Source organism: Oncorhynchus clarkii, chromosome 5 (genome assembly GCF_045791955.1).
Source record: "Oncorhynchus clarkii lewisi isolate Uvic-CL-2024 chromosome 5, UVic_Ocla_1.0, whole genome shotgun sequence".
In the NCBI taxonomy this organism is placed as follows: domain Eukaryota; kingdom Metazoa; phylum Chordata; class Actinopteri; order Salmoniformes; family Salmonidae; genus Oncorhynchus; species Oncorhynchus clarkii.
This window is the reverse complement of record NC_092151.1, coordinates 29896182-29916101: the sequence shown is the minus strand read 5'-3', so window position 1 is coordinate 29916101 and position 19920 is coordinate 29896182. Positions and strand designations below refer to the sequence as shown.

General features: G+C 44.5%; 1 protein-coding gene across 3 annotated transcripts in view; it reads right to left on the bottom strand.

Annotated features, from left to right (window-relative positions):
• The window catches only part of LOC139408641 (regulator of G-protein signaling 3-like), a 206015-nt gene that overhangs the window by 50526 nt on the left and 135569 nt on the right, over window positions 1-19920 (bottom strand). For all 3 annotated transcript variants that reach the window (XM_071152789.1, XM_071152791.1, XM_071152790.1), the window contains one exon: window positions 9700-10608. In XM_071152789.1, coding sequence (XP_071008890.1) covers window positions 9700-10608 — 909 coding nt within the window. The remainder of the gene's footprint in view (window positions 1-9699; window positions 10609-19920) is intronic.

Below are 19920 nucleotides of genomic sequence, written 5' to 3'. Positions count from 1 at the left end.
GCACCACACAAGCATTCTTTCAGTTGTATGTATAGCCTAGCATCATGCGCTAACCTCGCAGAATAATGTAGCAGGGTGTGAAGAGAAAATGTGTCACAGGCCACAACTCATCCCTACTAAACCCACTTAGTACATTTTTACTGCATTAGCTCTATCTGACACTTATCCGAATGGGGTGAGGCAGGAAACAATGACCTGTGTTAGCAGGCCACATAACTCTTTGGAATGGAGTGTCTAGACCAATCAGGAATGGGCCATTGTCACTGTGGGCGAGTACAGAAGGGTTCTCTATTCCCTATGTCAGGGGTAGGCAACCCTGGTCCTGGAGGGACGCAGGCACTTCATGTTTAAGATTGAACTGATCTGGAAGACCAGGTGTGTTGAATTTAGGCAATCACTGAACTGATAATTTAGCACAGTTGCTCTGGTGTGGTGTCTAGTTAGAACAAAATATTGCTGTACCTGTGGCACTCCAGGAAAAGGGCTGCCTACCCCTGATCTATGTCATCAACTACTTTTGCCCATAGTTCTTAGGCTGCGCTTCAAACCAACGCAGATAAACACCATCGCACTGCGATTGACTTTTAGAATGTTTGCGCTGTATCAAAGGTGTAATCATGGTAACAGCCATAAAAACAGAAGGCCAACTTCCTCATTAATGTCTCTTTACCTTGATGCATGCTCCATCCTTGTCATTACACCTGCCTCTCTCCCCAAAAGCTGAATTCCCCCCAACCCCCCTCCTCACTTCAATCAGCTCCAGTCCCAGCAGGCCTTTCTAAGTGGCTGGCGGAACAGAAAAAGTTAGAGAGAGAGAGAAACTAATACGGGAGACTATTACTCAAAACAGACAACACTATGTAACTATGCCAGTGCCTTAGTTTATTCTATGACAAAGTAAGACACAGGATATGTATCATGAAGATCTATCCTTGCCACGTTAATGCCTCTTCACACACACACACACACACACACACACACACAATCACACACACACACACACACACACACACAATCACACACAATCACACACAATCACACACAAACACACACACACACTTACTTACTTACAGTCATACCCTCCCGTTCATCCTCTTCCCAAAACCTCCCTGCTGATGATGTTGGAAATAAACAAAGAATGGCTCATGTATCATGAGCATCATGTTTGGATAAAAGGTTGGTGAGTTCATATACGTTCTAAACCCATTTGTACTGGTCGTAAAAGGGAAGAAGAGATGGGAACCTTACTGGAGATGATTACTTACAAACCTCACAAAACCCATTGAGAAACTCCCCTGCTATAGGCCTACATCATGTATTGTGTATGTAATGTCAATAAAACATGTATTTCAATTACTATATAAACTCCAGTCAAGACAAGCTTGGATAAACTGTGAAATACCATATATCAAACACCATATTTAAAACCTACATGCGCTCCAGTCAGGCATTTTTGAATGGAGAGGGGGGCCTTGGCGTGGGTTGAATGTCCTGTACACACTCACAGTTTACTCCACTCCACAAATATTTACATGTTACCCATTTAGTGTTTTACTAGATGACTCCAGCTCCAGTGTCCCACATGAGACTGACCCCCTGATGACCCTTTGTCCCCTCGGATGGTCCCAGCCAACCAGAACACCGCCATATGTTTACCCAGCATCCTCGCTGTTTGGAGTGGTACACTCTTAGTAGAACCCTGTGCCAAATGCTTTAACCGTAACTGTGTTCTCTGAGACCAAAGTAAACACCAATACTGTAGACCACACAGTGTCTTTACATGTGTTTTGGAGCTAGCTAAGCTAACAGAATGAGACAATGTCAATGCAACAGTTGTTCTCTGTCAGTGTTGGACTTCACTACAACAACACTACTCTATGCACAATTCTTATCTACATCTTGATTCAGTTGTCGTTCCCTAAAGATAGAATGGTTAATATTTAGCACTGTGTTTGCCATGCAGTGATTTGTCTGGTTAACTGTCTTTTGGGACTGTTGTTAAGGGTCAGAATAGCAGGCCTTTTAACAGCAAGGCTGTGCCCTTCACCCACTATGCCCTCTAGCTAGTAGCTGAGGAACTACATTAGAAACAAACACTGCCCAGTTTGACATAATCCTCAGATGTTGTAAGAAAGTAATTGAAGTTATTTGGTTCGAACTTGCAGAGGAAGAAATGGCTGCTGACTTGACAGAGAGGAAAACTACACAGCGATTACAGAGTTATAACCTCCCTGGAAAGCTCCCTGGCCTTGACTCTGAAATTCACATTTTTATCTTTCTCAAGGCCAGAACTTTCAATGAAATTGTCTTCTACTTCAATTGCTTTTCAGCCAAGCAAAACATGAAGTCTTCATTCAGTCTTCAGTCTTCAGGTCATGAACCAAAAGTCATGACCTGTATATGATGTCAAGGCACTTTCAGGTCATGACTTTGAAGACTTCATAGGGTTTGATGTTAGTGATCAACTCTTCTCTATTTTCTCCATCCGGTTCCTATTGGATAGAACAGCGAACAGCTTAACCGTGATTGAAATTACATTATAGAATAGGAGCAAACATGTTCCGTTCTGTTTTGTACTGTGACTGTGGCTTGCAACATTCCTCCCTCTCTCGCTATATCCCTCTCTCTCCCTCTCCCTCTCTCCCTCCTTTAAAACCCTCTATATCTTTTGTCTGGACTGAGGAAGAGAGAAGTACAGTGCATCTCTGGTGGCTGGTCATTGTGGTCCCCACATGACCAGGCCAAACTAACTGAAGACAGTCTTGTCCTGCCAGAACATGCTTATAATAATACTGCTTCTCACAAAAACCCAGAAGGATGTTGCAGTTGTTGAACCAATACATAATGGTGGAAGATAGAGGGAGGATGGATGAGTTCAACATACCACCAGACCATCTTTCATCTCACCATCCATCACTCAGTGTGAGGTGTCTGTCCCCCACTGTCTCTAAAGAACACTCACACATCAGTGCATACACACACACACACACACACACACACACACACACGCACACACGCACACGCACACACAACCACTCTCATAACATGTTTTATTTAATCCTGATGGGCAGGTATGTGTTTCTGTGCGTGTTTGTGTGTTTGTGTGTGTGTGTGTGTGTGTGTGTGTGTGTGTGTGTTTGTTTGTATGTGTGTGTGTGTATCTGTGTCTGTGTGTGGGTGTGGGTGTGGGTGTGGGTGTGAGTACATACCAGCATGTTTGTATATATTTATGTGTCAGTGCATTCTTGTGTGTGGTGCTGCATAAAAACGTAAGCTCCCTCAGTAAACACAATAAAATTCTGTTTCCCTAGCCTGTTACGATTGCATGTGTTTATGCAGCCCTTTCAAACACAGATCCAACTCCCATCAACTTAATGGCTTGACCTTGTAAACTCAGGTTACCTCGGCACCTATGTCACCTGGAATGCTCTCTATGCACTTTTCTAAACACTAATTTCAAGTGTAACCCAATGACAATAACCTGCACCTCAGTCAGACAGGTATATGAGTGTGATGTATCTGTGTGGAGGAGAAGTTGACAAGGAGTTCAGGCACAAGTGTGACCAACGAAAAAATAAGCCATTGTGATTTAGTCATCACATTGAGATTGGCTCCAGCACACTCTTGGTGTGTGCCACTCTAACTCTCTTGCTCTTTCTCTCTCTCCCTGTCCTTATGAAGGGGCACTAAAGGCTTCTAACACAGGGAAAAACAGCAGAGCGGAAAGAAAGAAAAGAGGACAATAACATGTAAATCAGAACTATTAAAGGACTCTATAAACACCCCAGAGCTAAGAGGAAAGAGATAGAGATAGAGGAGAGAAGAGACGCAAATAGAAGAGTGGACAAGAGATGCCAACATACACACACCAACATTTTCCCTTGTCTTTCTCCATAGTGCGAGTCGATACTCATGGAATAATAAGGAATTCCCCTCGACCACGCCTACAATTTGGGGAAAACAAACATTCTTTCCCATTGACCCCAAGTGTAAAAGAGTCTACTTTGACTTCAATTTTTTTTTACACAGAAATAACAAAACATGCCGAAAAGCCTCTGTGTTCTTCAAAGTACATGTAACCAGGTCAAAAATCAATGCTCCCACATAGGGAAATAAAGCCTGTGAGAAGAGCCCTGTGGCTTCAGGTTATTCAGCGTGGGAGAGTGGGAAATGTGGGGACCCGGTGTCCAAGTAGGCTGTGTGTAGCTATGTGTGTGTCACAGGTAAGACATTTAACTTGTTTAGCATAGTCCGTTAGTAACGTCACTCACTGTATATGTTTGTTTGTGTTGTTGGTCTTGGCTGGCTTAATGTTCCGCTAGCACTCACTCATGTGGCTGCTAGCACCGTCATGAAAATGGGCCTGAGGGAAGCCTGACAATATTACGTTTTTAGTAGTGAGAACAAAGGAGCAGGCAATGTTGAAAAGTAGTGTTTAGACATGTTGTACTTTAAATTTAGCTTTGTAATTGACTAAAACAATGAGAACTTTTTAAAATTGCATTTGAAAAAGGTCAGGTCTTGCTGTGAGCCAATGAAGAAACCTATCTATCTAATACCGACTGGGTCTATCCTTCTCATCTACAGTGATGTTTGGTAACCCAGAGTGACAATAAGTGACGAGGTGTCTCTGACAGCCTTGGAGAGCTTGCCATTGATCCATGGGGGAGCTATGTATAAATAACCCACAATGCCTTTCTCCCACTGTCCAATAGGAGGTGGCGCTGACGGACAAATCTACAAAATAACAATCAATATCTTCTTCATCTAAGAAAAATGTATCCACACGAGTTATGTAGAATATCTACAAAGTGGAATTTGTGTTTCACAACTATGTCAAGCCCTGCCCGTAAATAGTTAACTCCTCCTGATGTAAACCACTGACACATCTCTCCGAAGGTTCAAGTATGTTTCCATCCATGCCACTTGGCATCTTTATGCTGACTAACTACACACTCCAGCACTTTTAAGGCTACCATAATTTGTCTACATCGTATATACACAGAAACAAGGCTCGGGGCTATGTTGGATACTGCAGTGTATAAATCCCTATGGTGTACACCAGGGCTGACAGCACAAGTGAACTAGGTATTTTGTTGTAGCACAAGAAGAGAAGAGTTTTTAACTCAGATGGACTATGTGGTAATACTGTAGGGTCCATTCATACCCTGTGTCCTACTGCACTCTATTTTGTGTAACAGACAACAGAATGCAGTAATGCACATACACAAAATAGTTCAAATTGTTTAACCTTCTAAAAAAACACAAAAGGAGTGTGTGCATATGTATAAAGTTCACATGTGTGCAATCTAAGTGTCACATGATCTGTCACTGATTACTGAGATCATGTACACCTATTCTGAAAGGCCCCAGAGTCTACAACACCCCTAAGCAAGGGGCACCACCAAGCAAGCGGCACCATGAAAACCAAGGAGCTCTCCAAACAGGTCAGGGACAAAGTTGTGGAGAAGTACAGATCAGAGTTGGGTTATAAAAAAATATCCGAAACTTTGAACATCCCACGGAGCACCATTAAATCCATTATTAAAAAATGGAAAGAATATGGCATAACAACGAACCTGCCAAGAGAGGTCCGCCCACCAAAACTCACGGACCAGACAAGGCATTAATCAGAGAGGCAACAAAGAGACCAAAGATAACCCTGAAGGAGCTGAAAAGCTACACAGTGGAGATTGGAGTATCTGTCCATAGGACCATTTTTAGCTATACACTCCACAGAGCTGGGCTTTACAGAAGAGTGGCCAGAAAAAAGCCATTGCTTAAAGAGAAGAATAAGCAAACATGCTTGGTGTTTGCCAAAAGGCATGTGGGAGACTCACCAAACGTATGGAAGAATGTACTTTGGCCTTCAAGGAAAACGCTATGTCTGGCGCAAACCCAACACCTCTCATCACCCCGAGAATACCATCCCCACAATGAAGCATGGGGGTGTTTTTCATCGGCAGGGACTGGGAAACTGGTCAGAATTGAAGGAATGATGGATGGAACTAAATACTGGGAAATTATTGAGGGAAACCTGTTTCAGTCTTTAAAATATTTGAGACTAGGACAGAGCTTCACCTTACAGCAGGACAATGGCCCTAAACATACTGCTAAAGCAACACACAAGCCATTTAAGGGAAAACATTTAAATGTCTTGGAATGGCCTAGTCAAAGCCCAGACCTCAATCCAATTGAGAATCTGTGGTATGACTTAAAGATTGCAGTACACCAGCGGAACCCATCCAACTTGAAGGAGCTGGAGCAGTTTTGCCTTGAAGAATGGGCCAGATGTACCAAGCTTATAGAGACATACCACAAGAGACTTGCAGCTGTAATTGCTGAAAAAGGTGCCTCTACAAAGTATTGACTTTTGGGGGGGTGAATAGTTATGCAAGCTCAAGTTTTCAGTTTTTTTGTCTTATTTCTTGTCTGTTTCACAATGAAAAATATTTTGTTGTGTAAATCAAATGATACAAACGCCCAAAAATCTATTTTAAATCCAGGTTGTAAGGCAACAAAATAGGAAAAATGCCAAGGGGGTGAATACTTTCGCAAGCCACTGTATCTGATGGGATACAGTATTAACGTATAAAGTGTATCCCAAGTGGTCTAAGACACTGCATCTCAGTGCTTGAGGAGTCACTACAGACACCCCGGTTCGAATCCAGGCTGTATCACAACCAGCCGTGATTGGGAGTCCCGTCTGGGTTTTGCCGGTGTAGGCCTTCATTGTAAATAAGAATTTGTTCTTAACTGACTTGCCTAGTTAAATATGTATATACTGCATTCTAGTAATGGCTCATCCTAAATACACCTTTTCTATTAACATACCGTCCATACTGTCTATATACACCACTATATACATATATATTTATATTCCTGACTTTGACATTGCTCGTTCTGACATCTCTTAATTTCTTTCTTTTTACTTTTTGGATCATGTGTGAAATGTTTTGTATTGCTACAGTAGGTATTCCTGTATCTGGTATATCGCTCCATGGGATAGAGAGAACATTTTCCAATTTTATACCACATTTCAGGCAGTTCTGATCATTTTTCCATGGGGCAAAGAGAACATTTTTGCTGTTTTATAGAACGTTTCCTGCAATTCAATGCCATGTTAGTGATATCTGAGTGAGAGTGATTTGAGGTCAGGGCCTTTGGGCATGTGCCCTGCATGCCCGGTCGGTGTTGGGCCATGATTTAGACAGCTGGCTAAACTAATTTACCAATTTAAAATTTGTTAGCTAACATGGCTAATTGAGTATGACTGTCAGTGACAGACATAACAAGAGAAAAACTGCTGATCTACAACCAAATGTTGTGTATTCTTCTTTTTCTATAATCCACATGTTCATGTCTTTAACAGCTCCAACCAAAGCACAATTTGTAAATCCCTCCAATTGGTCAAGCTATTGAACCAACTTTACCCTACTCTCCTCTTTTTGCAGCACATGATAGTTTACATTCTGCTTACACACAGATAGACACACACACACACACACACACACACACACAATCTAGATCTCACCTAATTTAGAGATACCATGTGATTTAGTGTGAGGGACTGACAGACCTTTTAAATAATGGAAACACAGAGCTGTAGAGCTCGGTCCATGACGCCAATAGGTAGTAAAATTACTCCCAGAATCTGCCAAGACCAATAGGCTCAGCCTGCTAGCTGCATTCCTAACTCCATACAGAGAACGAAACGCCATTTAAGGCTCCATGTCAGACCAACAACTAGAGCTCTCTCTCTCTATCTCTCTCTCTATCTCTCGCTTTCGCTCTCTCTCTCTCTCGTTCTCTCTATCGCTCTCTCTCTGGTACTACACCGCCAGGTCACTGACATCCTCCCTGTAGGCTGACTCATCATCACCGGTGATCAGGCCTACCACTGTCGTGTCGTCAGCTAACTTAATAATGGTGTTGAAGGCGTGCGTCGTGGGTGAACAGGGAGCACAGAAGGAGACTAAGCACACCCCTGTGGGACCCCTGTGTTAAGGTTCAGCCGTGGCACAGGTGATATTGCCTACCCTCACCGTCTGGGGTCGGCCCGTCAGGAAGTCCAGGATCCTAAGAGTCCTAAGCTTAGTGACGAGCTTGGAGGGTATAATGGTATAATGGTTACCTAGGTGGGTGAGGGCAGTGTGCAGAGCAATTGAGAATGCGTCATCTATGGATCTGTTGGGGCGGAATGCGGAGCGAATTGCGGCTACTTCCTGTTTCTGCTTCTGCTTGTAAACAGGAAGCAAGAGTACAGAGTCACGATCTGATTTGCCAAATGGCGGATGAGGGCATGCCTTGTATGCTTGCTTGTGGGTAGAATAGCAGTGGTCTAGGACTTTATCGCTCCTAGTCTCTGGCAACCAGAAAGGCAGCCTCTGGGTGTAGTTTTTCTGCTTGTTTATAGCCTTGTACAGTTCGTTAAGCACCAGATTGTTCTTTTTTATTGTACTGGGGTGGAATGTATACAGCAGTCACGATAACAGCTGAAAACTCCCTCGGGAGATAGAAGGGTCAGCATTTGACCATCAGGTATTCCAAGACGGGTGAACAGTGGGTCGACACGTCCACCACACTGGAATCAGCACACCCCCCCTTGATTTTCCGACTCCACTGTCCTGTCGGCCCGGTGAATAGAGAATCCATCGAGTTGGATAGCCGTGGGGGATATCTTGTCCAAGAGCCATGTTTCTGAAAAGTAAAGAATATTGCAGTTCCGAGAGACCCGTTGGTAGCAAATCCGCGATCGGAGGTCATCCATCTTATTATCAAGTGACTGTACATTGGCCAGTAGAATGGCCTCTGCTGTGCTCTCAGATGCTTAGTTACCACCTACCAACAGCTAACAGTCACACTATTGGCCAACATAGCTGTTTCGACCTAGGCTAATTCAGTACACCAACCATACCTACTGCCTCTCTTAGCCCTTTCTCCTGCTCTTTGTCCCACTCAAACACACTCAATCACACACACACACACACACACACACACACACACACACACACACACACACACACACACACACACACACACACACACACACACACACACACACTCTCATAACATGTTTTATTTAATCCTGATGGGAAGGTGTGTGTATATAATAATAATACAGGTTGTTTTTCATTGGTGAGTATAAGTTGAGGTGAGGTTTTGCTCCTGCTCAATGGAAAAATTTGAAAAAGAGAACCAGACACCGCTTGCCCTCTAGTGGGTAATGTTGAATACTGCAAACTCAACTGTAATGACATTCTAAGTTCTCACGTTCACCACTCGATGGCGGCCAATCTCTAAAATGTAGACCCGTTGTCTTTCCCACTGAAACTATCTTATGATGAGAAACGACCTATTCATGGTATCACAGATCATACAAAAATAATATTTAAAATATTTACAGTGAATGCCTGATTTTTCCTGTATGATCAGTCTTATATTGACACAGGCCTTTAAAACATCAAATCAAATTGTATTTGTCACATCGGCCGAATACAACAGCTGTAGACCAAATATGGCATAGTTTCTTGGTACTAGTGTGTATATGGCATTAACCTATGTGATTTAGTGTGTGTTTGTGTGCGCATCTGTGCATGAATGTATTTGTATATGTGTGTGTGTGTGTCTGTTTGTGTGTGCGCACACTGTGTGTGTGTGTGTGTGTATGTGTGTGTCTGAGCATGGTTCTGTACTGACCTTCCTGCCAGAGAAGAGCATGCAGAGCTGGTGCATGGAGCCTCCGTTCTTGGTCAGCTCCTTCTTCAGGGTCTTAGGCGAGGGCAGCGTCCAGCCCCCCTTGTGGGCGTGTGTCGGGTCCAGGCAGTTGATGGCATTGTCTGAGGTGAAGCCAGTGGCGCGTGGGTCCTGTAGCAGACTGCCCTCACTGTGCGTGCGGCGCCGCAGGGAGTTCTGGACACTCAACCTGCCGCCGTGCTTCTCGCAGGCAGAGCCCTCCACCATGCTACGACGCTTACTGTCGCTGCGCTCTAGGTAGGTATCATCGCTGTCATCTTCCTCATCATCATCGTCATCTTCATCATCGTCCTCGTCATACTCTTCGTCGGTGTTGGGCGAGGAGAGGGCATCGGTGCTGAAGGAGCGGTCTAGGCGGAGCTCGGGGATGACGAAGGAGGATGAAGAGGAGGGGTGGGCGTTGGTGTCGGGGGGGTCTGACGGGGCTTCGTCATCTGTCGCCGGGGGTTTCACATCTCCTCCCTCCTCCTCCTCCTCCCTCTCTCTTTCCCCTCCCTCCTCTATCTCTGCTTCCTCCTCACCCTTCCTCTCCTCCTCCCCCTCCCCCTCCTCCACCTCCTCCTCTCTTTCCCGCCAGATCTCAGGCTCAGTGCCCTCCATGCTCTTGCTGTCCTCCCACTCGGTGGAGGGCGGTGGGGTGGGTGGCACCTTGTGCTCCTCGCTGTCGCCCAGTGGGGTGCAAACCTCCTCCAGGGGGGTGAGAAGCTCAGAGGGGTACGGGTTGCCCAGGGTCAGGGGCTCTGAGGGGCTGGAGGGGTAGGGGTAGAGGTGGTCCTCTTCAGACCCTGGCAGGGGTAGGCCTCGTCCTCCTCCCAACTCACATGGAGGGGTATCCACCTTGGGCTCCAGCATCTGGAGGGAGAGGGAGTTATAAACATTGTCACACTGCACATTTATTGCATATCAAGGGCTTGATGAAGTGGATTAGAACATGAATCACATTTATTAGCACTGGGCTAAAGCAACAGTCAACCAGAGCCCTGCTGAAATGGTCCCAATCACTACAAATCTATTAAGACACATCCCACTTTATTAAATCAATAGAGAAACAAGCCTATACCAACACCAGGCCTGATGTAAATCTTTGCTCCTGACCTCTTATTGACAGCAATCCATTACAATCCTATTGCCCTGTTTGTGCGTTCCGTGTCTGGGAGACTAATGGCTCCATACCAACTATCAACAGTGAAGGAGAAGCCAGTGATTTTGTTTCTATGTTGAGTTTAGCCAGGAAACAGAGGCCACGTGTGTTTATGATGACGAGATTGATACCGCCTGTTTGACTTCCCTTCATGCACTCACCACGCACACACACACACACACACACACACACACACACACACACACACACACACACACACACACACACAGCTCAGCTTTCCAGCAGTAGCATTGCTTGTTGGTTCAGACACATTCCTGGTACTTTATCTTCCTGTCTGGTGTCACACAGACACACTCTGGCCCAACCACTTCAGGGCCTCTGGGACAGACGGGAGGGAGCAATGTGGAGGAAAACAAACATGTCCTCCATAGAACCTCTTGGCTCAACCCCCCTGAGTATATCTGAAACCCTCCATCTACACCATCACCTCACCACCATCTCTTCTCCATTCATATTCACCTTTACCTTCTTTCTCCCATCTCTGTTTTATCTACCCTTGCCCTTCAACCCCCTCCATTGTCTGTCTTCTGGTGTTGGACTCTGCTGAGGGAGCTGTACTATACAAGGCAAAGCCACTACGGCGCTACACCACACATAGTCATTATTCAGCTGATTGTTTTACCTCTCTGTCTCTCCTTGTGTGTATAGCGCTTGAACAGATTCTGTCAGAGCTAAAGTGTTGGCCAATTTCATTAGTGCGTCTAACAAAATGGTGATACTTAACATTCATTGACTTGTCTCTACTTAAATCTCAAGCAGTGATTGGGATGTTGAACAATGGAATGAGGGCGCAATTTTGTGATAATCAGGGTGAAGGAGAAAACGTGCATTATCACTGAATTCCATTACACATTCTATTAAAACTCCTCAACTGCTGCACTCTACTGAAACGGCCCAATCGCTACCAACCTGACTACCTATTGTTCTCAAATACACGGCTGTAGATAAAGAGTGGGACACGGCATCCTACCAATGTTTTGACCTCAACAATGCTAATGCTAAGCTAATAGCAGTGGCCGGCTCAAGCCTTTTAGTGGCCCCCTTCTTGACAGTGGAGAGAACGTTTTTTTGTTTTAACATTCATTTCCTGCAATTCTATACAATTTGCCAGGTGGCGTAGAGAACGTATCGCAGTTCTAAAGGCCCAGTGGAGTCTAAAACTAGATTTTCCGTTGTTTTATATATTTTACCGGCAACACTTGACACCCAGCATCATAAAACGTTATGCCACAGTCATAACCATGCCATAATATTTCATAACAGCTGACTTAAATAACTTGTCATAATCGGCTATAATATGGTCATAACACTGTCATGACACATATGTTTTGACCTGTTGTGACATATATTGCATTATCTATGGCTGGTTATGACACCTACATTAGAGTGTCAAAACCCACATAACCTACCACACAAGGTGGTTGTCAACAGTATGTTCACATTATTTATATAAAAAATATATATTGACCATGTTAAATTATCATTGTAACTGCACACACATTGATGTCAGAGATGAACCTACCCTATTGGTCTGTTGATTATGACTGGGATGACTACAGGAGCAGATTTCAGGAGCAGGACAAGACACCCTCTTTGTGACTGATGACTGACATATGGGCATGTAGGTGACAGGCCTATCTGGCTTACATGGTTATGATGGTCATAATGCTTATTGACAGTGTCATAAAGTGTATGTTCTAAGTCCAACTAAAGTGACACAGGATGATCATAGACCATGATATGCACGCAGAGGTGCTCTTTAGGCAGGCTTTGATTGAGCTAGGTGCTCATATCACAAACTAAGCAGAAACAGAAGTCTTTTATCCCTCTTCCTCCCCCAAATTTGCCCCCCGTACCTCTCTCGGCTAGACTTAGCGTAGGAGCATTTCTTAACCAGGCGTATAAAAAGACAGTCTGGAACACACAGGGGTGAGAGCCTATTGCTTGCTGTGAGAGGGCCTCATACGGATTTAAAGTTCACTAGTTACAGATAACCACACATGCAGTCACAAGACAACATCTGTCCATATATGCTCACTCGAGACCCTCTCACCCTCACTTACCCTCAATGTCCTCCGCTCTAAATGCTCCCACCCTCCGCCCGAGCCCCGAGCTCTGAGGCAAAGGTTCCTGATGATGGGGCTGCTATTTTTAGAGTGAATTACACTTTCATAAGCAATAGGGTAGCAAGAAGAAAACAGGACAGAGGATTTAAAAAAAAAAAAAAACTCTCTTCCTTCTCTCTCTGTCCTCCCTCTCTTTTCTTTCCATCTATTGCTCTCTCTCTCTCTCTCTCTCTCTCAACCCTCAGGGTCAGAGGCATAATCAGATTGGATATCAAGGGAAAAAACAATCCACAATTCTTCTGATTGTAATCAAACAATCACAGTATTCTTACTAGCCTCAATAGTCCTTGCTCTGACCATTTCATGTTTTAAAAATACCCAATGAACAGCTGGAGTATAAAATACTGTATTTGTATGAATATTTGTTTGAATAAGTGAAGCTAAGATTTGAAATAGTTAGTATCTATTAAACCATGGTAGTTCATATGTAATGCAGACACACTTTCTCTCTCTCACACACACACACACACACACACACACACACACACTCCTTCCCTCTGCCTCCCTGTCCAGTGGAGATATGTCAGGAGACACAAAGGAGCCACTTGTCCTGTCAGATACACATGTTTCATCTCAGAGCCCAGCATAACACAGCCATTTGCTACCATACTGGGCCGGTCACACACACACACACACACACACACACACACACACACACACACACACACACACACACACACACACACACACACACACACACACACACACACACACACACACACACACACACACACACACACACACACACACACACGCACACACACACACACACACACACACACACACACACAATGCCCTCCAAGAAAAGATGCTCATGTCCAGTGAACGGCCATGAAAAGAACAACGGTCTAAACAACCAACCACAAAACCACAACTCCTCCTAATTCATTTCATCTTTGTCCAGCCCTGTCATGTGTTTTATGGCCATTGGCTAAGAAGTCATTACTCTCTCTTACTCTCCCCTGGCTGACGTGAAATCAGAGGGGGCAGAGATTGAGAGCAGTGAAAGAGGAGGATGAAAGAGAGCTACCCTTGATGGGTCAAAAGCTCTCTGTGTTTCCGTGAGAGGAGAGGACTGGGTAGAGGACTGGGTAGATGACTGAGTAGAGGACTGGGTAGATGACTGGGTAGAGGACTGGGGAAGGGGTCTGGGGAGGGGAGGAAAGGACTGGGTAGAGGATTGGGGAGGGGTCTGGAGAGGGGAGGAAAGGAAAGGACTGGGTAGAGGATTGGGGAGGGGTCTGGGGAGGGGAGGAAAGGAAAGGAAAGGGCTGGGTAGAGGATTGGGGAGGGGTCTGGGGAGGGGAGGAGAGGAGAGGAGAAGACTGGGTAGAGGATTGTGGAGGGGTCTGGGGAGGGAAGGAGAGGACTGGGTAGAGGATTGTGGAGGGGTCTGGGGAGGGGAGGAGAGGACTGGGTAGAGGATTGTGGAGGCGTCTGGGGAGGGGAGGAGATGACTGGGTAGAGGATTGGGGAGGGGTCTGGGGAGGGGAGGAGAGGAGAGGACTGGGTAGAGGATTGGGGAGGGGTCTGGGGAGGGGAGGAGAGGAGAGGAGCACAGGTAGGTCATCAATGATTAGCATTTCTCAATCAGACCATTAGCACAACCTCCATTATTGACCCAGTGTTGATCACAGGAGCTGAATGGAAACACGAGATGGGATGGGCGGATGATGAGAGCCCAGGGAGGAGAGGAGGAGTAGGGGAAGAAAGAAAGAAAGTAGCAGAAGAAGAGAGGGGATGAGAAAATAGGAGGCAGAGGGAGAACAGGGGATAAAGGACATTAGAAATATGAAGGAAGAGTGGACAACAAGATGGGGAGCGATGGGGAGGGAGGAATAGTGGGGGAGCAAAATGTCTGAAAATGGACATCATGACTTTCCTGTGGATAGAATTGCTTACACGAGCGTTAACAGCATTAGGGCAGGCTAACAACCATGTAGCCAGGAAGAGCCTGCCAACCTGAGGATGCATCACTTTTCACCTCTGACCTCATGGGGGTTACCATGGAGACAGTAGACCCCCTTAGGGCAGGTGTGCATTGTCCTGCCCACAACTTTGTGCTATTCTCTTCTCTCTCTCTCTCTCTATCTCTCTCTCTCTCTCTGTCTCTCTCTCTCTGTCTCTCTCTCTCTGTCTCTCTCTCTCTATCTGTCTGATCTAGCTCTAAGGAAGTCTGATGCTAGCATGTTTGATGCAACTCTCTAGGCATCTCAGCCTACCATGCACCAGAGCAGGTAACAGCCAAACCCCCACCTACAGGGGCAGCACACTGCAGCACACCAATGGCTAATAACCCGCCTGCCTCACTGAGAATGATAGGGGAAAGAGGAGGAAAGAGGAAGTAGACTAAGAACATAAGGCTTCAAAGGATGGCGCTGGGTAATTGGGTTGAGAAACACTTAGCTGGGGCTCCTTCTTCCTGCTATCATAGAAGCCCAGGGCAGTTTGAGAGAACAAGACAAAACCATTAGACCCTCCTTCAATTACATACTATCCCTCTCTCCATGTCTCTTTGTCTATTGCTCTCTCTCTCTCAGTGTTTTTCTTCTCTCATTCTTATCCCTAGGAAGACAGAAGAAACACTGCACTTTTTGGATACTTTGAAAAGTTATCTTATCTTCCTCCTTTCCTGAAGTTACAGTGTCACTGATCAAATGTGAAACCAAGGGTTCCATTGACTAGCTTCAACCACCCAGTCATGTTAGATAAGATTAGTGATGAGCTTCAACCACCCAGTCATGTTAGATAAGATTAGTGATTAGCTTCAACCACCCAGTCATTTAGCTTCCAAAGATTAGTGATGAGCTACAACCACCCAGTCATGTTAGATAATATCAGTGATTAGCTTCAACCACCCAGTCATGTTAGTTAAGATTAGTGATGAGCTTCAACCAACCAGTCATGTTAGATAAGATTAGTAATTAGCTTCAACCACCCAATCATGTTAGATAAGATGAGTGACTGGCTTCAACCACCCAGTCATGTTAGATAAGATGAGTGACTGGCTTCAACCACCCAGTCATATTAGATAAGATTAGTGATGAGCTTCAACCACCCAATCATGTTAGATAAGATGAGTGACTGGCTTCAACCACCCAGTCATGTTAGATAAGATGAGTGACTGGCTTCAACCACCCAGTCATATTAGATAAGATTAGTGATGAGCTTTCAACCACCCAGTCATGTTAGATAAGATTAGTGATTAGCTTCAACCACCCAGTCATGTTAGATAAGATTAGTGATGAGCTTTCAACCACCCAGTCATGTTAGATAAGATTAGTGATGAGCTTCAACCACCCAGTCATGTTAGTTAAGATTAGTGATGAGCTTCAACCACCCAGTCATGTTAGATAAGATTAGTGATTAGCTTCAACCACCCAGTCATGTTAGATAAGATTAGTGATTAGCTTCAACCACCCAGTCATGTTAGATATGATTAGTGATTAGCTTCAACCACCCAGTAATGTTAGATAAGATTAGTGATGAGCTACAACCACCCAGTCATGTTAGATAAGATTAGTGATTAGCTTTCAACCACCCAGTCATGTTAGATAAGATTAGTGATTAGTTTCAACCACCCAGCTTTAACTTCCTGACTGATGTCTTGAGATGTTGCTTCAGTACATCCACATAATTTTACTTTCTCATGATGCCATTTATTTTGTGAAGCGCACCAGTCCCTCCTGCAGCAAAGCACCCCCACATCATGATGCTGCCACCCCCGTGCTTCACGGTTGGGATGGTATTCTTTGGCTTGCAAGCCTCCCATTTTTTCCTTCAAAGATAACGATGGTCATTATGGCCAAACAGTTCTATTTTTGTTTCATCAGACCAGAGGACTTTTCTCTAAAATGTACGATCTTTGTCCCCATGTGTAGTTGCAAACCCTAGTCTGTCTTTTTATGGCGGTTTTGGAGCAGTGGCTTCTTCATTGCTGAGCGGCCTTTCAGGTTATGTCGATATAGGACTCGTTTTACTGTGGATATAGATATTTTTGTACCTGTTTCCTCCAGCATCTTCACAAGGTCCTTTGCTGTTGTTCTGGGATTTATTTGCACTTTTTTTCCTCTCTAGGAGACAGAACGCATCTCCTTCCTGAGCGGTATGATGGCTGCATGGTCACATGGTGTTTATACTTGCGTACTATTGTTTGTACAGATGAATGTGGTATCTTCAGGCGTTTGGAAATTGCTCCCAAGGATGGACCAGACTTGTGGAGGTCTACCATTTTGTTTCTGAGGTCTTGGCTGAATTCCTTTGATTTTCCCATGATGTCAAGAAAAGAGGCACTGAGTTTGAAGGTAGGCCTTGAAATACATCCACAGGTACAACTCCAATTGACTCAAATGATGTCAATTAGCCTATCAGAAGCTTCTAAAGCCATGACATAATTTTCTGGAATTTTCCAAGCTGTTTGAAGGCACAGTCAACTTGGTGTATGTAAACTTCTGACCCACTGGAATTGTGAAATCATCTGTCTGTAAACAGTTGTTGGAAAAATTACTTGTGTCATGCACAAAGAAGATGTCCTAACCGACTTGCCAAAACTATAGTTTGTTAACAAGAAATTTGTGGAGTGGTTGAAAAACAAGTTTTAATGACTCCAACCTAAGTGTAATTATGATATAGAACAGAACAGTGTGTCCTCTTAAGCCATGATGTGTCAAATCACCCGTGTCCTCATTTTCTCAATCTCTGAAAGGTGTGTGTGTGTGTTTAGCTAACACACCACTGTCATCATATGTCACATCTCTGAGAATTAGGGTTGCTATGTGTCAATATACCCAATGTTCTCATAAGTCACCTTTCTCTGAAGGGGGTTGTGTCTAGTTAATAGAAATCATGTCCTCACCTCCCTCTAAATGGGGCTGGTATGTGGTTAACACACCATTGTGTTATCATGTGGTCCTCATGTCTCATCTGCCGTAGAAGCAAAATGCATTAGAGAGCATATTAGTGGCCCTCTGAGAGATCACTAAGAGGCGGTTTCATCTCGAAACCACACATGCACACGCAAGCATGCACACAAACACACAAACACACACACACACACACACACACAAACACACACACACACACACACACACAAACACACAAACACGCACACACACACACAGCTCCGCATCAAATGTGATAGGTTAAGGAACATTAGCTTTGCTGTGGGACTGCTGTGTGAACAGTGCTACTACACACAGCGACAAAGACACAAACGTGGCCCTCACACCAATCGGCCCCTCAAACCACAACAATGTATGGAGTGGCCCAAAGAGCAAAGTGTGGGGATCTTTAGGCAGCACGGTGGAGGTAACCCCCCACCCCTACCTCCTGCCTCTCCTACTAACACAAACACACTAAACAGACACATTATTGCTTTAATGTGAAATATCAAATCAACCATTCCAGGAACAGAGGACATCCAGCAAACAAATGTGGTCATTTAGCTTCCAAATCCAATCTGCTTGCTTAGCACCACTCTCATTTACATCATTAGATGGTCATTTAGCTTCCAAACCCAATCTGCTTGCTTAGCACCACTCATATTTACATCATTAGATGGTAATTTAGCTTCCAAACCCAATCTGCATGCTTAGCACCACTCTAATTTACATCATTAGATGGTCATTTAGATTCCAAACCCAATCTGCTTGCTTAGCACCACTCTCATTTACATCATTAGATGGTCATTTAGATTCCAAACCCAATCTGCTTGCTTAGCACCACTCTCATTTACATCATTAGATGGTCATTTAGATTCCAAACCCAATCTGCTTGCTTAGCACCACTCTCATTTACATAATTAGATGGTAATTTAGCTTCCAAACCCAATCTGCTTGCTTAGCACCACTCTCATTTACATCATTAGATGGTCATTTAGCTTCCAAACCCAATCTGCTTGCTTAGCACCACTCTCATTGACATCATTAGATGGTCATTCGAGGTCCAGCCTTTAAACTTGCAATCTCTCCTTATTTGGTTAAATGTGCATATGTTTCAAGCAAAGCTAAAGCAATAGCTCTTCAGGACACGCAATTAGGAGTATGGATTTGTGGATTACAGTGACTGCTCACTATCACATCATTATCGGTTAATAAAGGGCTAGAGGAGGATTACTGAGTGGCCACATCACATGCATGGCCAGCCTCCCCGCCCTTCCCTCGCTCAAAGGACAGAGGGATGAGGCGGCAATGATCGTTTACATGTCAAGGCCCTCCATTGAAATCAAGCGAAAGAGCAAAACGATGGAGAAGAGGAATGGACAGAACGACGTGGCGGACGAGCGAATAAGAAGAACAGGATGAAAAATGTCAGCGTTCCCACGAATCAACTCCTGTGGATTAAGCTATAAATAGAACGAACGTTGTTTAGCCATATCGAAGGAGACTCATAACTCTTCTCAATATGCTCGTTGCTTCTCCTATCTCGCTATGTGTGTACTCTGTCTTGTAGCTACAGTTCTATTATTAGTTGATTACATTTGCTTGTCCCTTGAGGTATCTTCCCCTATGCAAATGGCGAGCGAAGGTAAAGAACGTCATATACAACACCATTATGTGACATGGGGGAGATGTTATAGCAGTAAACAGTAAAACACAGCGGTCCACTCAATATCTCACTGGAGCCACACAATATCAGTCACTTTAATAGCAATGGGGACCTAGGGGCATCGGGTATAAGATTTATTAAAAGCAAGTCTATTTTCATTAATATTTAAGCTCAACAAGGGGCCTGTTTTTTCCCAACAACCTCCTCCTCGTCTCCTTCCTGGATGAGGTAATGAAAAATGGAACAGTAACGAAAAAATAACACCCCAGCAGTCTGTGTCCCTGTATTATAAAGGGCACTTTGTATGACAGCCCATCTCCGGGGGTCAAG